The sequence below is a fragment of the Ascidiella aspersa genome, chromosome 7 (assembly GCF_963924565.1).
Source record: "Ascidiella aspersa chromosome 7, kaAscAspe10.2, whole genome shotgun sequence".
In the NCBI taxonomy this organism is placed as follows: domain Eukaryota; kingdom Metazoa; phylum Chordata; class Ascidiacea; order Phlebobranchia; family Ascidiidae; genus Ascidiella; species Ascidiella aspersa.
In genome coordinates this window covers 13,280,158-13,296,751 of record NC_139453.1, presented here as the reverse complement: position 1 = coordinate 13,296,751, position 16,594 = coordinate 13,280,158, and the positions used below count along the sequence as shown (strand labels likewise).

At 35.5% G+C, this 16,594-nt stretch overlaps 1 protein-coding gene across 1 annotated transcript; it reads left to right on the top strand.

Annotated features, from left to right (window-relative positions):
- Positions 1-3,682: 3,682 nt before the first annotated feature.
- On the top strand, positions 3,683-16,276 carry LOC146137921 (VWFA and cache domain-containing protein 1-like). Its single transcript, XM_083394474.1, has 22 exons — positions 3,683-3,687; positions 4,122-4,227; positions 4,520-4,582; positions 5,480-5,688; positions 6,152-6,311; positions 6,538-6,685; positions 7,309-7,380; positions 7,509-7,640; positions 10,156-10,217; positions 11,145-11,283; positions 11,523-11,669; positions 11,981-12,098; positions 12,233-12,344; positions 12,598-12,763; positions 13,170-13,303; positions 13,487-13,665; positions 14,342-14,452; positions 14,947-15,075; positions 15,151-15,340; positions 15,503-15,673; positions 15,828-15,925; positions 16,171-16,276. The coding sequence occupies exons 1-22, from the start codon at positions 3,683-3,685 to the stop codon at positions 16,274-16,276; spliced, it is 2,757 nt and encodes a 918-aa protein (XP_083250600.1).
- Positions 16,277-16,594: the final 318 nt, after the last annotated feature.

Genomic DNA, 16,594 nt, shown 5'->3' with positions numbered 1-16,594 from the left:
ACCTACAAACAAAATTAAAATCCAAATCCAAGCAAATTAAACGCGTGTCGTGTTTGTTTTGTCGTTTATTTTATTAACAACTAACAACGGCGCAGAGAACGCAAATAATAGCAAAGAAAATAGTACTAGCAAAGACTTTAAACAGAAAAGATTGAACTAATGTAGTTAAACGCTCTGCAAAATGACAGTTTATTTGGCAATGCAACTTGGCGATTGTTAGTTGCTGTCTCCACTTTCGTTTTATTAACTTAATTTAGTGGGGCAAAGTGATTCAAATAACAACAAGAGCACAACGTACAAGACAAATAAATGTTTACTGATTAAAACTGCATTACACAGTTGGATGAAATGAGCCACGAACATAGGCGGTTTGAATTATTGAGTCATATAATTTTCATATAATATAAAAGTGTTGTAAACTTATGTAGCTTAGAGTTCTAAACATGCAAATTTCAGACAAAGACGTTAACGATTTGGATACCGATTCTTTTCTCAACAATAAATAGATTACTTTAAATTATTATTCGCTATATATTTACCGCGTTAAGCAAATTAACCCCCAGCAGGTCAGTCCGGTCGTAAGGCAAAGTATCCAAATAATTCTGATAAACATGCGTGCATAATATACTTACAATAATAGTACGTTTTTCGCTGTCGTTGTGGTATAAATTTAAACCTTACCTACATTTATTTCAGTGATTGTTCAGTCAATTCTTTGACTTTTGTGGACAACAAGTTGGGATCAGCCTGACTTATTACAGTCGATGCAGATGCCAACCCTGTTAGAAAACAGATGAGCAGTGCAACTTGCGCTCGTGCAATCATTAGTCTGACAATCGAAATTTGCAATAATAAAAAAAAAACAGGTCTGTAAAACAAAATGTTTTAGAATAAACCATATACAAAGCGGCACTTCAGAGTAAACCATTCTAGCTCCAAACACTTCTATATCCTGCCAGAATGCACCATTCTTAAATGTCCGAAAATTTTGGGCTGATATGTGTAGCTGTATAGCACATAAAACGCGTCATTGGGGGGGGGGAATCCCCTACTCAAAGGCCTGCATTGAATGCTAAAGTTGTAAGTAGTTTTCCACTGGGGCCTGCTTAGAGCAGGACGAACCAACCCAAAACATTTTCAGATTCTTTACAAAACTTCATCCAAAAGGTTGCGAAAGGGTGATATGCTTAGCGGAAAAATGTTGTTTTTGCGAACTTCCGAATTTCGTCAATCCAATTATTATCTAGACGTTGTGGTAGTTAAGGTGTGTTGATGTTTTTGTAATAATCGGCAAGATGGTATCATGTTTCGATTCATTGTTGTTACTTCTATTCTTCCCCTTGTTGGGTGTGCCACGTTTATTGACGCGTTGCAATGCGTCATTTCCGGGAAAGCCACCATCTGGTCGAGTTACTATAAAAATTGAACACACATAAACATAAGCAACTAATACCTGGTTAATTACAGGACAAAGTTTAGTGTGAGCCAGTTTACATGGAATTACAATCTTAAGAGTTAATTTACTGTGGTAGTTTGATGCAATCTAAAATGCTTGCTTGTTTAGAATATTCATCTATACATATGTAAATTCCTGCCTTGCCTTTGCATCTTATATATACACACAAACCCAAGTAACCATTATCGTTTAAAGTCATTTGGTGTGCCATTTGACATGTAAGCAACGTGATGCTATAGTTTTTTTTCGGTTAACCCTCAGTTTAGCCGACTAAGGCATTTCATAAAATGCATAAGCTAAATTACATAGCGAATTAGTGTCGCACACGAATCATACATGACGTTTTGTGTCGTCATCAGACATCGTGATGTGGCCACACACTTTGGTAGTGATCTTGTGATCAACATCAGCGCGTTGCTTACGTACTTTTTTCAGTGTTAATAGCAACATTACGAAGTATTGAAGAATGACGTTTGTTTTATCATGGTTTATAACAGTGGACCTCGACCATTTTTTCTTAATGGTGTGACTGTTTTGGATGTCCCGCCCAAAACTTCTCATTTTAGCGTATACCTTAATTTAAAACAAATATGCAACGGCAGTATATAATTACGCGCCTCAGAATAAAAAGAAGGGGAGGGTAATAGGACCAGGATTAGTCGTTTATCATGAAATTGGGCGGCTGTAGTACACCGAAAAGCCATCGCAGACTCACCGAATCTGTCGATCAACGATGCAAGCAAGGCTATACATAAACGATTGTCAACATAACGTATAACGGCCGTTAGCATGATGTCACACACCCGGATGCTCGCATAATGTCACATATCCCGCCGTTCGCGTCAAATATACGGTCAATATCGTTGCGTTATCGCTTATATGTCGGTGTACATTGCTCGTATATGGAAATAAATTAAAAGTGTGTATATTTTACATTTAGACGCCTAGTAATGCGACATCGGTTATGACTAAACCCCTTCTATAGGTAAGGCTCCTTAAACGTTTTTAGCAAACTTCATGTACATATCTAAAAGGTATCACTTAATATATTATATATATTATAGTTTTTTCCCACGCCTGTAAATCCCGATCATTGAACCCATGTATTGACTATTTTTTGACAGGGGCGGCCAATGACGGACAGAAAATACCCTGGAGTGCCGAGTCAAAAAGTTGATTTGAAATACACATCATAGTGTGATTTATATTGAAAGAAAGCTGAATTTTTCCTTGTTTTAACAAGTTGGAATAGGTGGGGATGCCTTGCAGATGTTTTACTTTAAGATAACATTTTAAAACAAAGAAACAATTCAAAGGCCTATTATTGCTTAAAAAGTGTTATGGAAATTGCTTCGCGGGCTGGCCCACGGCTATATTTTACCCAGGTCTTATGAAACGAACGTCGGTATAATTTATTCACGTTTGGCTAAAGCAAACACTAACCGAACTTTGCGTAATAATCGGTTTTCTCTTATTGCACGTTCAACAATTCCTTTGCTGCACCTTCGGTTGGATAATACATTTGAAAGCATTTATAACTTTAATACCCCCCCCCCCCCCCAATATACTTAAAAAATAAGTTTGTGAGGCATTTTATAAGATTCTTTCCTTCGCTATATAACAAAGTAGTTTTGTAATTACTCGTTGAGAGTAAAAGCTAGTTGACCAATATTATGGATCTAATAAATTTTCTTTACTCATCCTGAACGTAGATTTTTTACACGTATTGCTATACAAAATGTGGTACGTTACCAATGTGTGAATTGAATCAGGTATGAACTTTGTTTTTTGATCGTTTTTGAATGTCAATTACCACAGACAATATAGCCTACGACATTATAAAAATATAATTTAAAACAATATAATGATTTTAGGTTCCTACATTTCACTATTTAACACCATGTGAAATTTTTTAAACTAAAACTATTTAACACCTTGTGAACTATTTAACACCATGCGAATTTTTTTAAACCTTATTTGTTAATCCTCTCTTATTTTAGTTCAAGGCATCCGGTGTACTATACATTGTGTACAGTTTGTATGGGCTGGTGGGACTCCAGAAAAACTTGATCACAGAATATACGTATTAAAAATGTTTTGTATCCGATAATTGCTACTTGTTGGCCCGTGTCTTGGGTTGATTATTTATATAACCCCTGATCAAACTAACCGCAACGATATAGTTCAAAAATACAATTGCTTTACATATTCTTTCAAATTTGACCAATGAGGTAATTTACCTTTTTCTGGTTATAAACGTTGTGATTGATCGCTTATCGTAACTGAGTTGTGCAAAAGTGGGAAAACTAAAAGTACAAGCAAAATCACATACTTGTGGATTAATCAACAAGAAAAAAATGATTTCCTGGGGTAATAAATTTAGGAATCTGCTTCGTTCGATATAGGTATACTATACATGCTTGGTATTCCAACGCATCCAAGTTACAGCAACCTGAAAAATGTCTAAAAATAGCTATTGGAAAATTTCTGGAAAGTGATAACGCCTAGGGCGGAAAAACCTGATTGCGTTATGCGTACGTGTAAAACTCCAAGTCCAGGTATTTAATAATAATACACCGTATCAAAAATAATTCCAGGCATAAGGAATAAAAGCGTGCAGAATGATCAGGAAAGTGCAAGTTACATTGTTAGTTTGTTTTTTAAGTGGATTCGTCTGTTCTTCCTCCTTAATATCCCGAGCCGATTCGAATCTGCTAGCTAACAAGGTCAAGGAATTGACTGAACGTTCGCTGAAGTACAAGGAAATGCAGGTAAGTTACACTTGATTTCGAAACTAAAGTAATCAGTACGCTTGCTCAAAGCATCAAAACAAAAGGCAGGTAAATATGCTCTGTGAGCCAAATCAGTTCAATATTTTCTTCACGCTTAGACCTGCGATCAGTGGCTGGCTTGATTAGGTTTTTGTAGCTTGCAATAGCATACGCATTACAGTTCAAGTTTATAATGAAACATGGCTTTAAAGGTAAGTGTATCCTGAAGAGATTCAGCCTTGCATCTGTCATATTCGCGTCGCAAATCTTTAGTATGTTTTTATTTTTTCAGGATTATATGGATACTCTGAACTACAGTCGTTATGATTTACAGGGTGTTGAATTGCTGGACACAGTAAGTGCATGCCAAATCAAGTAGGCTTTATCCAACCCTGAGACCTATGTAGGGTATATCAAGTCTAGTCGAGCAGCATAAGCAGATCTCGTTCCCTCCCCTGGAATTTTAAAATGCGACTATTAGTATTATTTTTTAAGTGTAGTATGTATTACCAATGGAGGTTAAAATTTATATATTATCCATTGCCCCCAGTGGCGTATCCAGGGAGGGTTGAGGGGTTCTTACCCTCCTTTTTTTAAGTGATATTATTGTTTTTGTTCTTTTTTGTTACGGTTTAACAAACTGTTCGAAGCGACGTACTTTTTAAGTAGTTGGGTCACGCGCCTTCATCTAATGCGAAGCCAAAATCGAGCGCAAAACGCCAAACTTGGCAGATATCTCTTGGAAAAAAGGAATAATTAAATCATTTCTAAACATTTGGTTTGCGCAATTTCGTAATGTTAACTTCACATAGAGCAACAACTATATTCAACAACTTATTAACTTGGAAATATATTTAAGATGAGTAACGCATTGAGGAAAAAATTTCAAAGACTGACAAAGGCGCTAAGGAATTTGGAAAAAGCTGTACAGGAATCGTTCTCTGGTTTGACATCGGATGAGTATCAATGTTGCCAAATTCCTTTAGGAAAACTGGAATACAACCCTAAGTTTCGACGAAATGTAAGTACCTGATCTTGAATGAGATAAACTATTGTACTGTATATCATATGTGGGTTCCTTTAACACTTTTCCATGTTATTTTAGGTGTAATTCTATTTATCGAAATTATTCAAAAGTTATAAGATAATTTGTAATAGTCTAAATCGTTTTTTTTTACAGCAAACTTGACAGTCGTGAGTCGCAACGAAGGCTATAGTTGTAGTTTGGGAACAACATCATTCTGTATTTCAGGTTTCGACTTCTCAAGTTTGTGAGTTGATTTCGTCCAACGCACCGAGCTCGTCCACTAGATTGCAAAGTGGTTTCAGCAGAGCTTGCATGGACAATCTAGCCAGCGTCCCTTCCATGAAGTGGCAGTATTTCGGAAGTGAGCAGGGCGTCACAACACAATTTCCCGCCACCAAAGTGACGAATTGTGGAAACTACGATAACCGCTTCAGGTATAAGGATCCATGTTTTTCTTTGTAGGCCTATATACAGTCAATTTGATTGTAAAGTAGGAAAAACTTGTAAATGTTTCCAGTAATTCGTTGTAATCGGTCGCGAGCAAATATAATACTCTCTAAATATTTAATTTCTTCGTCGAGCCACGATTTGGTTCATACTGGTAAATTAAAGAAAGAGCTAATTGTTGCGTACAATTATTTGCCATCCACTTTCTTAAAAGCATATATAACTTATCAAAACGAATGTAAGTGATTAGCAGTTATTTATAGTTTGGTAATGTTACTTCTAATATAATTGGAAAGATTGGAGAGCTCTAGTTTTTTATTTAAATTTAATTTCATTTGATCCCTACATCCACTTGCTTTACAATATACTTCAAGCAAGTATTAACTTATTAGCAGAATAAATACAATATTTCAAGATAAAACAAGAACAATTTTATCCTTCAACTTTCAGGTCCTGGTACGTGCAGGCCATTGCCCCCAAGCCCAAACAAGTTGTGATCGTTTTAGATAAGAGTGGTTCGATGAACCAGCGGTTTGGTAGAATAACGTTTATGGAGCATGCAAGAAGAGCGACAAAAACAGTGATTGACACCCTCAACTCTTATGACGAAGTACGGTTTAATGTGAAGTTTTTGCTAAAACACGTTGTTACTAAGACGGCCTTGTACGACAACACTTTTGTTTATTATATAGATATAATGTTTGTACAGTTAGTTTGCCCTAATTAGAAAGAAAACCACTGAAACTCTTTAATAAAAAAATACGTTAGTGTTCCGGATTGATCGAAATATCTCCTTAGACGTAAATTTTGTTTCATTCTTTTTACTTTGTTTTAAGTTTGCATTGGTCGCGTTTTCCACTAATGCAGCATTGTTTACGGACAACCGCATTCCCAACGGCACCTGCTTCAAGTCGACCTTCGCCCAGGCCACCCCACAAAACAAAAAAAGGGTGAAAGAACATATCGATACAATATACGCCATTGGTAAGTTTTAATCAAACTAAAAACAGATCTTTAGTTTTTTCCGGTGACATTGTTTCCATATTGTTTCGCGTTTATAATACATGATTGTCCAACACAAGTGGGTATAAATGGAACTTATTTATTTTCGATGTGTTTTATTCACCATTTTCTTCCTCGCATGACACACGGCATATCATGAACGATAATAATAAATTCACCCTGCTTAAAAGTAAAACGCTATGCGATAATTTGAACTTCACAGTAACTTTATACATGGGCCTTCGTTTGTGGCTCGTATCCCATTTTTTAAAGTTCGTTTTGTTCAATAGAAGCCTTTTCGGTAAAGGATCCTAAAACATTTTATTAAAGAATTTGTATACGTTTTAGTGTAGGCCTACCACATAACTTGTTTGGCTAATATTAAGTAAAATAACATAGCTGGGAAATTGAAATATTGTACAACAAATTATTTAAATAAAACGTAAATCTGCTAGCGTTATTTAAAGACAATTTAAAACATGACACAACCCTGCTTCATTAGGTTAAAGTAACTGTCCAAATGTAATTTACATTTATAAGTGTCGCCTGGTTTAAAGATTTTTGAATTGTCGACGATAAAATCTTTGTATTGCACAACATTTTAGGTGGAACTAACTACCTCGTTGCACTAAACGCAGCATTCGATTTTTTTGAGTTTGGCAAAAGCATTAAAAAGGGTAAGTTTACTTTTAAAAGACATTTATTTTTAAAATATTTTAGCGCAAATATTGTTGACATCTTGTTATACGAAATATAGATATTCTTCACATTTCAGTCTCTTGCGTTTAAAACGTCTTTTTCGCAGCGGATAAAGTCATACTGTTTATGTCGGACGGCCAACCAAATAATGCGGTTCAGGATATTTACAACACCATTACCACAAGAAATGCCAACAATTCAGTTCTGATACTGACATACGGTCTTGGAAATAGCTTTGGTATGACAATTTGTTTTTTCTCAACTTTGTTTCCCATTATTAGTTGTTCTCCTACAAAACAACTCTCAGTAATACAACAACAATACAAAGGTTATAAATGTGTAGATTTATCACCTTCCATGTATTCTTTTTTGAAACATTTTGTCGTACTTGCCACACACCAAGCAATAAACTTTTATTAGTATTTATTCGTTTAGTTATTTTATTAGTATCAGCAACCCCCAATGTCATTTGCTACATTTTTTGTTACAATGATTTTAAAAGCTCATGTCATGGGACGGGGGGCATATATCTGCAAGTGTATTAATATCGCTTTTGAGTTCAGATAAGTCGAAAATCTTGCAGTGCCAATAATCTTTGGTTTGGAGCCGGGATTTCGAGCGGACACGTCTTTAAGCTCTAAGTATTGGAGCGCTGCGGCTCGCGATTCGTAGTCGATGTGATGTAATTTATTGTTTGATTAAGATCTAAGTGCATCTGCCACAAATTTGTTTTCTTTCTGCGATGTGCTGTAGGCTGCATCCGTACTTGAGTTGGCATTTGTAAAAATATGCCGTTTTCGCGTTAAAGGTTTGTGGTCGGTAAATGCTGTAAACCTACGCCGTTCGGAAATGTTCCCGAACATGTCGGCCATCAAGATGGCAGGAATTGAATTTCTTCGGTTTTAAAACTCCACTAAAATTCTTCGGTTTTAAAACTCCACCAACATGCTGTTGCAGAACGCTACCAATAACTTATTTTCGGTACAGCCACTGTAAGTGCTGCTTCCGAACTAGCCCGAGGGTTTATTACCGAAAAAGCATTGGCGAGAGCGTGCATGGCTGCAAAATGCGCATTACACTGGAGCGCTCCAAGCAAGGGTGTTTTGGGAGGGTTTCAATCGTTTGCGCTTCATAAAATGTTGTCATAACGTTGACATGTGAAAATATAAAGCGATGATAAAAATGATCATTATTACAAATTCGTGCAGTCCTTGAACAACGTACAAAGATTTCTAGATAAACAATTTTTACACTTAGAGAAAGTAATGCTGTTTCCTTCTTGTTGATGTCTTTGAAAGTCAAATTATGGAATTCCGAACATGTATTTGTTTGCCATATTCACTAACTAATGTTGCACGGAGAAACAGTTGTTGCAAATTTTCTGTGTATTAGGATAGACGAGCTAGTCACTATTATTATATCAATATAAAAGACGACGAATATAAGGTCTTCCCAAACCGTATTCATGAGTCGCTGAAATGTATTTTGAGCTCGAAAATGCTTATAAATTCAAAAAACCGATGGACGCTTTGATTGCTGTTTTTAGAACTCTTTTTGTCCCTGTAAGTTGATGATAGCCGAGCACTAGTTTATTTGTTGACAATATATTTCCACCAGACAAAAGCGCATAAATATCTTCAAATGACCAATCCGGCTATCTCGTGTATACTGGGTTCTGGGAAGGATTTAAGTCGACGAAAATCCTTACAAAGGCCCCGTCCACCAGATGAATGTAATGACGATCAACAGCTTGAAGAACGCCAACTGATTTTCATATCAAACATATTGCAAAGTTCAGATTTTAGTATGTGGTGCTCCACATGTCAAAGTGTGCTTCCAGTAAATTTTGGACTGCAAGTCTGAAAAACTCTATTAGTATGTCACTGTTGCGTTTCAGATTTATTAATGTGTTTTACCATTTGTTATTGTGTTCAACCCTGAAGGCGCTTGTGACGATGTGTCCATACTAGTGACAATGTAAAATTTGCGTCCAAAAAATATTGAGTGCTGCGCTATAAGGATATCATGCAGCTCCTCAAAGATGGTACTTTCATTTGCTGTCAACAAATAAGATCCTTATTATTCATCTCGCCGCTGGCTCAATTCAATACTTCCGTGGACCAGAAAATTGTAGCAAAAAAAAAGAAAATTGTAGCCCTAAGGTTTTTCAAAAACTTCAGGTCGCCGACTTTATCGTGCACGTCATATGTGAAGGGGATATATGTTGTTGATCGTTTTACGAATGCTACTGTGGTACAAGCAAATAGCTTTATTTTATTTGTGAAGTTTTCCGAAACGACGAAGTAGTATCATTATAAATTATTCGTTTCAGAGAGAAATTTGCTTCGGCCTGCTGTAACCACGTGCAACGGTTTACAGTCCAATGTTAACATTTTCAAATAACCAGCTTTTAAATCCCGTCATCTACGTGCATTACTTACCTTGTTACAAATGTGATTTGTAAGAGTTTCGGGGTGACCAGTAAGGCGATGACATTTATTACACGACCGCCGTCCGGTCGTCTGCCGCCGCACAAATACCGCACTATAGAACCGATTAAAAAGGCACGATAAAAATGAGAAAACGGCACCCAAGGAGCTTTAATAAATCCTGTTTGGTAAATTGTGGCTACGCCTACACATACCATAAGGCAAAACTCTTAATGTGTTTTAAATATCAACCGTGTGGAAACTGCTTATTTAAAATCAGTGCCTAATGGAAGATAACAGTGCCATACTCCCATTCTTTTTCAGATCCGACCATTTTGTATAATATGGCGCGAATGACAGAAGCAGAGGTTGGTCCCGAACACAAGGTAAGACTTATACAGAAAACGATTCTGTCGCCTGACAAAATGTTTAACGTGTTAAACAGGCTATGGTACAACAAAACCTACATCTGGTGAGAACAATTTTTGTGTTAGCCGACTTCGAAAAAATTAAGGATAAGGAAATACATATACTAAGGCGAATATAGTACAAACAGGATAATATATAAAGTTATACAGAAAATTAACATAACCCAGCACTGTTTTGGTACAAAAGCAAATTACAGCTTAAAGCGCTTAATTAGCTTATTTGTAGTCGATTGTCCGATCAAACTATAGCGATAAAACAAACTAGTAAAGATAAATCATGGCAAAGAATACTAACGTGGGATAATTAAATTCATTATTACGTAGCCTAATACCACAACCCCAAACGTCTGCTGAACCTAAAACTTAACAAAATTCTCAAAGTGGGAGTGTATCGATTTGTTCCTCCAATAAAGTTACGTCCAGAACTTAAAGATTGTTATTATATTTAAAGCTACATTTTTTGTGGATTTATTTTTTACTGATATTTAAAGTGTTCGCTGTTACCTTATCAGTTTTAATAGTTCTAAATGCCAAAATGTGGTATTTTTGACGTAAACCACCTATTTTTCCTAATTTTAGCAACGACCGTTCTCTTTCAAAATCGATATGTTCTTTACATTTTTGTTTTCTAATAAATAATAAAATTGGTCTTCCGAACGCTATACTTTTTGGGCAGTTTACTTAAAATATCTTGTCATACTATTGCTTCATCTAGTTTGTGTTGTTAAAAACAAATTAAAAAAACAACGTGTGTGAAAAAATAATTTTATCAAAAAGTTGTTCGTCTATTTTGGCCTTTATTTGCATTTTAAAATTAAAATGTTTATTAATTATATTTATCCAAAACTTTGGGAGTTCAACGATTTTATTTGAAAACTCCTACAGAAGGGGATCTTCACAGGCATTCGAACGCCTTCAAATTTGCGAAATCAAATGGGATCATATTACAATTTCTATTCAGTTGAAGGACAAGGCTTTGCGGAGCCTGTTTGGACAGTGCCTTATTTAGATGGCTGGGGACAAGGTGGTAGATTTGCTTTATAATTTTGTGAAACTTCTGTTATACAAAAATTTTCGTGCAGGGGTGTTACAGAATAAAACTAAAAAAAAATCTACCGCACGAATCTGCTTACCCATTGTTGAGTAGATTTCGTGCGGAGTAATGCAATGTAAAACTAAGCAAATGCGATAGTAAATAGCTGTTATTCGTTTAATTCACGTGTTAATTGTTAACCGGATAGTGGATAATCCATTTTTTACCAGGTACCGTGATCACGGCAGCTTTACCGGTTTATACAAATAGACTAGTAGGAGTTGCTGCAGTTGATATAGGCATCGAGGAAATGTTGTCCGAATCAATCTTTTTTAGGCCAACTGAACTCTCCTACTCTTTCGTTATCAATCAAAAAGGTGAACTGTACATTACAGCATATGGAGATAAATTCTACCAGATGTAATAGCTAGATGCTTACCGGCATGTCAATTTCTACAGAACCTTAACATATAAAGAATATGTTGTCACAGATTACCTACCTTAAAGTAAAAACTTTTAGAGGGTATATTTTCTCGATCCTACTGTGTAAACTATAGCATAGACAAAGAATTTAAACTCCATCTGAATTAAAAAATCTTTATAGTAAATAGCATAAAATATTAGTCTAAGATAAAAGATTAAACAGGTGACACAAATTTTCAGTATGTTCTGTGGCTTTAAATTTCAGGTTTATTAATTGCTCACCCTCTATTTTCCACGGTGATCACAAGCGAACCATTGTTTGTCGACGTAACCGCATTTGAGTCGGATCCGCAATTCCTTTCTGTTTATGCTTCAATGAAACGGTACATGATTAACTATTTCGTTTACTTAATTGTTTTTCTCAAGTTATTTTATCGCAGTCAAATTTTCAAACTAAATACTTCAAAGCAAAGCCCTTTAAATGTTTAATTCGATTATAAATTAAACTTTATTTTAGGGGTGAATCGGGGAGCAAAACCTTCATGTCCACCCGAATACTTCCCCAAGGCGACAGCACAAATTATCCGGTGAGGAAGGTTCGAGTGCAATCCACCTACTACTGGAAACAGGTTTGTAAATCTTTCTGTTTGGGTTCGAAAGTGTTTTATTTACTGTATTAAAATACGTAACGTTCAATCCGATAACGTATTTTTAGCGTTGATTATAAACTACGGCAAAATTGACCAAAACAAGATCGTGTACAAATTCAACAATTTCCAGTCTTTTCGTTTTTCGGCCGTGATTTATATCACTTTTTCTTCATGTTGACGAAGTAAAGAAAAAAAAATCAAAAAAATTATGTAATCCTAATTATGTTTTAAGATTCCGGGAACTGAATTTTCGCTTTGCCTGGTTTTGGCTGACAACGATCAACAAGTCTTGCTTCAAAATCTCGGCTCTCTTCCCTCAGATTCCTTTCTATATCATCGACTTGATCTGGTTCATCCTAAGCAATTGTGTTTTCATGGAAAGACTTTGTGCTCAAAAAGTTCGTTCAATGACCAACATAAACTAATTGCGAATATATCGAGAGACGTTGGGATCAGAAGAATGCTTTCTACCTAATTCGTCTATACAGTGAAATGTTGTTTACTCCGTTGTAGAAATACTGCGCGTTTGGCATAAACTTCGATGTTTTGTTTCCAAATATGTAAAAAACGAATTTATTCTCACAGCTCTGGATAACTTAAATACAGTCATCATTAGCAAAAGCAAAGTACCCCATTATTTATTTACTGAAATTACTTTTTAGGTTTGCTTCTTGGATGTTTAGCCATTGGTCTAACATACAAAACCAAATTTCCGTACTTGAAAAAACTATTTTAAAATAATGATAGGGCACATAACTTGGATGGGGTTATGTAAACGTTTTTTAGTTTTCTCTCTGTTCATAGATAGAAGTTCAGTTGCTCTGGCAGCGAGGGCCTTCAAAGACCCTGAGCAATATATTTCTGTTCCTGAGACCGTGAATGACGTAAGACAAATAACAAGTTACTTTGAAGGAAAAACAACAAAAACCGTGTTAAAGGTATGGAGTGTTTTTATTTTTTAGATACTTTTTTAAAGGTAAAATGAAATATTTAGTTTATATCACAGTTTTTGGCCAAGTTAGTGGTTAACCCGTCATAAATACTTTTCGTCAGAGGGCTATTAACGCTGTTATACTATTATTTATTACATAGGATGCTCTTGATAAATTGTCTCTTGTCAGGTTGGCGTAAAAAACGAAGTTGTTGCAACTCTTAAAGCGGAGGAACTTTGGAAGAAGGTCGAACATAACGATTTGACTGAAAACGTCTTCTGGAGATACATAGCGACAAAGAAAGGCGTAATGCGCATCTTTCCGGGAACTCAGTTGCCGAGCAATTTTGATCCAACCATGCGATCCTGGTGAGAAGGCGTAATTTTCTCCAATAATCTAAAGACTTTTAGAAAACAAAGTGTCATTGTGAAAAACTAAATGTGTAAAAAATAAAGAAATCTTCTGCCCGTACATGTAAATGGTGACATTGACTTTATACGGGAGCCAATCTTCTTCAGACTTTTCTGTCTTGGTCTAAGTCAGTCATTATTAAGTTCTAATCATTTAAAAGAGAAATATATTTGGCCTCAAAATAAGGCATCAACAGTCTCTTAATTTGAGGAAAGTCTAAACAATATTTACAAGTGTCACTTTGTTGCAAGTTTGCTTGTCAAAGTACACTTATTAATTTACTGTGAACGTTGAGATTACACCCAAGCCCACTTTATCAAACATATGCTCCGACTCGGTTGCCGAACAATTTTCACCCAACCACGCGATCTTGGTGGGTTGAAACATCAGTACATTTTATTGATTTATTCTATGCCAAACGATCCTGATTTCTTATAGTTTTAAGTTATGCTATGTCGAATTGGACTATTTGCCTGTGTTTTAATATTAGGCTTAAAACATTATATCTTCATCTATCTGAATTACTAAGAAATATTTAGTAAACAGTTACAATTCTGAAAGAGAAATTGAACGCGACTGGTTTTGTAAGAGGAAATTATTATCTAAATTCAGCTTCATATCTTTTAAATACAGGTACGAAACTACGCAGGCAAACCGTGACAAGTACGTCATGACGCCACCGTACCGTGACGCGTTGAGCGGACTGAGTGTGATGTCTTTTTGCAGAGCTCTTCTCGAAGGAAGGTAAATAAGTATAACGCAAATTACAGTACTTGCACACAATTTTTTTAACACAAGGACTCTTAAGAAAGGCACTCTATATACGAATATTACACATCAACTGTTGAATGCCCAATCATAGAATTGAGTTAAATCGTATAAATTTTCTAAACCAGTGTTGGTCACCAACAGGAGTCATATTCTTATTGGTTCTGAACAAAATTCTCTGAATTTGAGAAAATTTAGTAGGCAGTACATAATATATTAATTAAATTCCAAATCGATTATTCTGTTATATACTTTGTGTTTTGCTTACTTTGACCTTACTTACTAAAGTCCAGACAAATTTGGCCGTCAAGTATTGCTGTTAAAGTTATGCTTAGTATCTTGGTTGCCGCGACAAAAGGTATAGAAACGAATTCTGAAAACAACAAACAACCACTAAATCTAAAGCAAAAATACGTGAAAAAGTTTTGATCAGTTTTTCGTTCATGTATGTATACAACCGATGAAAATAGCCCTGGTGGTATCCGAGATCCAGTTAAGAATAAGATGTTTGGCGCTATGGGAGTTGAAATTGTGACGTCATACTTCTTTGAAATCCTTACCGAGCTCTATCCATTTTGCAACGACACAAGCCGATACTCGTAAGTACAGTCCTTCATTCTCGTCAAATCATAACTTTAACATGTAACTTTGAGTCCATATTAATAACGCCGCAGTTGTTTGGTGATTGATCACTCCGGATTCGTGATTGCTTCGCCTTCTTTCCTGAAAGCTCCTGAAACAGCATTTAACAGACATATCGCTGCAGAGGACAAAAACCTGGCCGCCGCCTTATTCGCCGCCAACATTTTGAAGCCGGCTCAATGCTCTAATATTGAGAAAGGTTTCATTCAAAAAACCTTCACGGTAAACAGTGTTAATCATATTTTTAGAAGTATGCAAAGGCTGTTCAGCTTAGCAACCCAAACTATTGCATACTGAACCATTTTAAAAGGACTTAGTTTTTTGTAGTTTTTTAGCATTTTATACCCATGGGTCTTCAATAAACTTCTGTTTATTTTATTCAAGATTTCTGCCAATCAAAGCTCGTTCAGTGGCCGAACGTTTTACCCAGAGTGCTTTCATTTCGAAGTTAAACCCGTAAAAGGCACTAATGCACTTCTCATTATGGTGGACAAAACTTCTAAGCTGTGCTCTAACTTTATGACTCCAGACTGCTATTGCAGGCACAATTCATTTGTAAGTGTTCTTTAGAACGGCAGCAAATTTTTTTCTGCAAACTGTATTATGCAATAACAATTGAACATCGCATATTTTTGGAGAACATATACGACTAATTTATATGTAGGCTACGAATAATTGATTAAACGTCTTTGTGGTTTCAACTATTCAGATTCCGACGTGTCCAACCAATCATTTTACATGTTCTTGTCCATGCACTAAGTACAACAAAGCTTTCAATCCTTGCGAAAATCAATACAGGATCAACGGGTAACATTTATTTGTGCTTTTTGTTAGGAAATATGTAAGAAGCCTTTAGTTCTTATTTCTGATTTTACCCAAAATAATTTTTCGTTTTGTTGGCAAATGAATAAATCAACTCATCAGAATAACTTCTATATCATCCCGGTATACAAATCCTAAATACAAAAATAATTATTGATTGACATGGTTAACTCAAGTGATCGTCTTTGTACCTTGACCTAACAAAGTTTTACTCTAATTTTTATTTTCAGATTAACGCCACCACCATGCCCTCCGCCTAAACAAATCTTAAATAAGATCAAGCCACTCACGGTTGACCTGAACACTCTTGAAAGGTGCTACAACGTCTCGTTTTAGTCAACTTGGAAATGCATCGGCGAAATTTAAAATTATTATTGTACAGTTTTTGTTACTTTATTAGACAGGACTTAAAACGCTAATTACAGAAAAATATTGATGCGTACTACTAAATAAATTTATCGCCAAACTAACAGTTTATACATATATACTTTCATTTAAAGTTAAAACTGTAAATACAACTTTAATTTTTTTTTAATATTCCTTTTATAACATAAAAATATCTCGGTTTAAAAAAATTCAATAATATTATGATCGAAAGTTTGGTTAAGTACAGCTGGAATAATGTACTCATCCAAAATAAATGTTACTTTTGAA

Bases quoted from the DNA above. Each gene is read 5' to 3' on its own strand.
- LOC146137921 (XM_083394474.1), top strand. The intron at 10,218-11,144 runs GTAAGACTTATA...AAACTCCTACAG, and splicing joins AGGTTGGTCCCGAACACAAG to AAGGGGATCTTCACAGGCAT. The intron at 15,926-16,170 runs GTAACATTTATT...TTTTATTTTCAG, and splicing joins AATCAATACAGGATCAACGG to ATTAACGCCACCACCATGCC.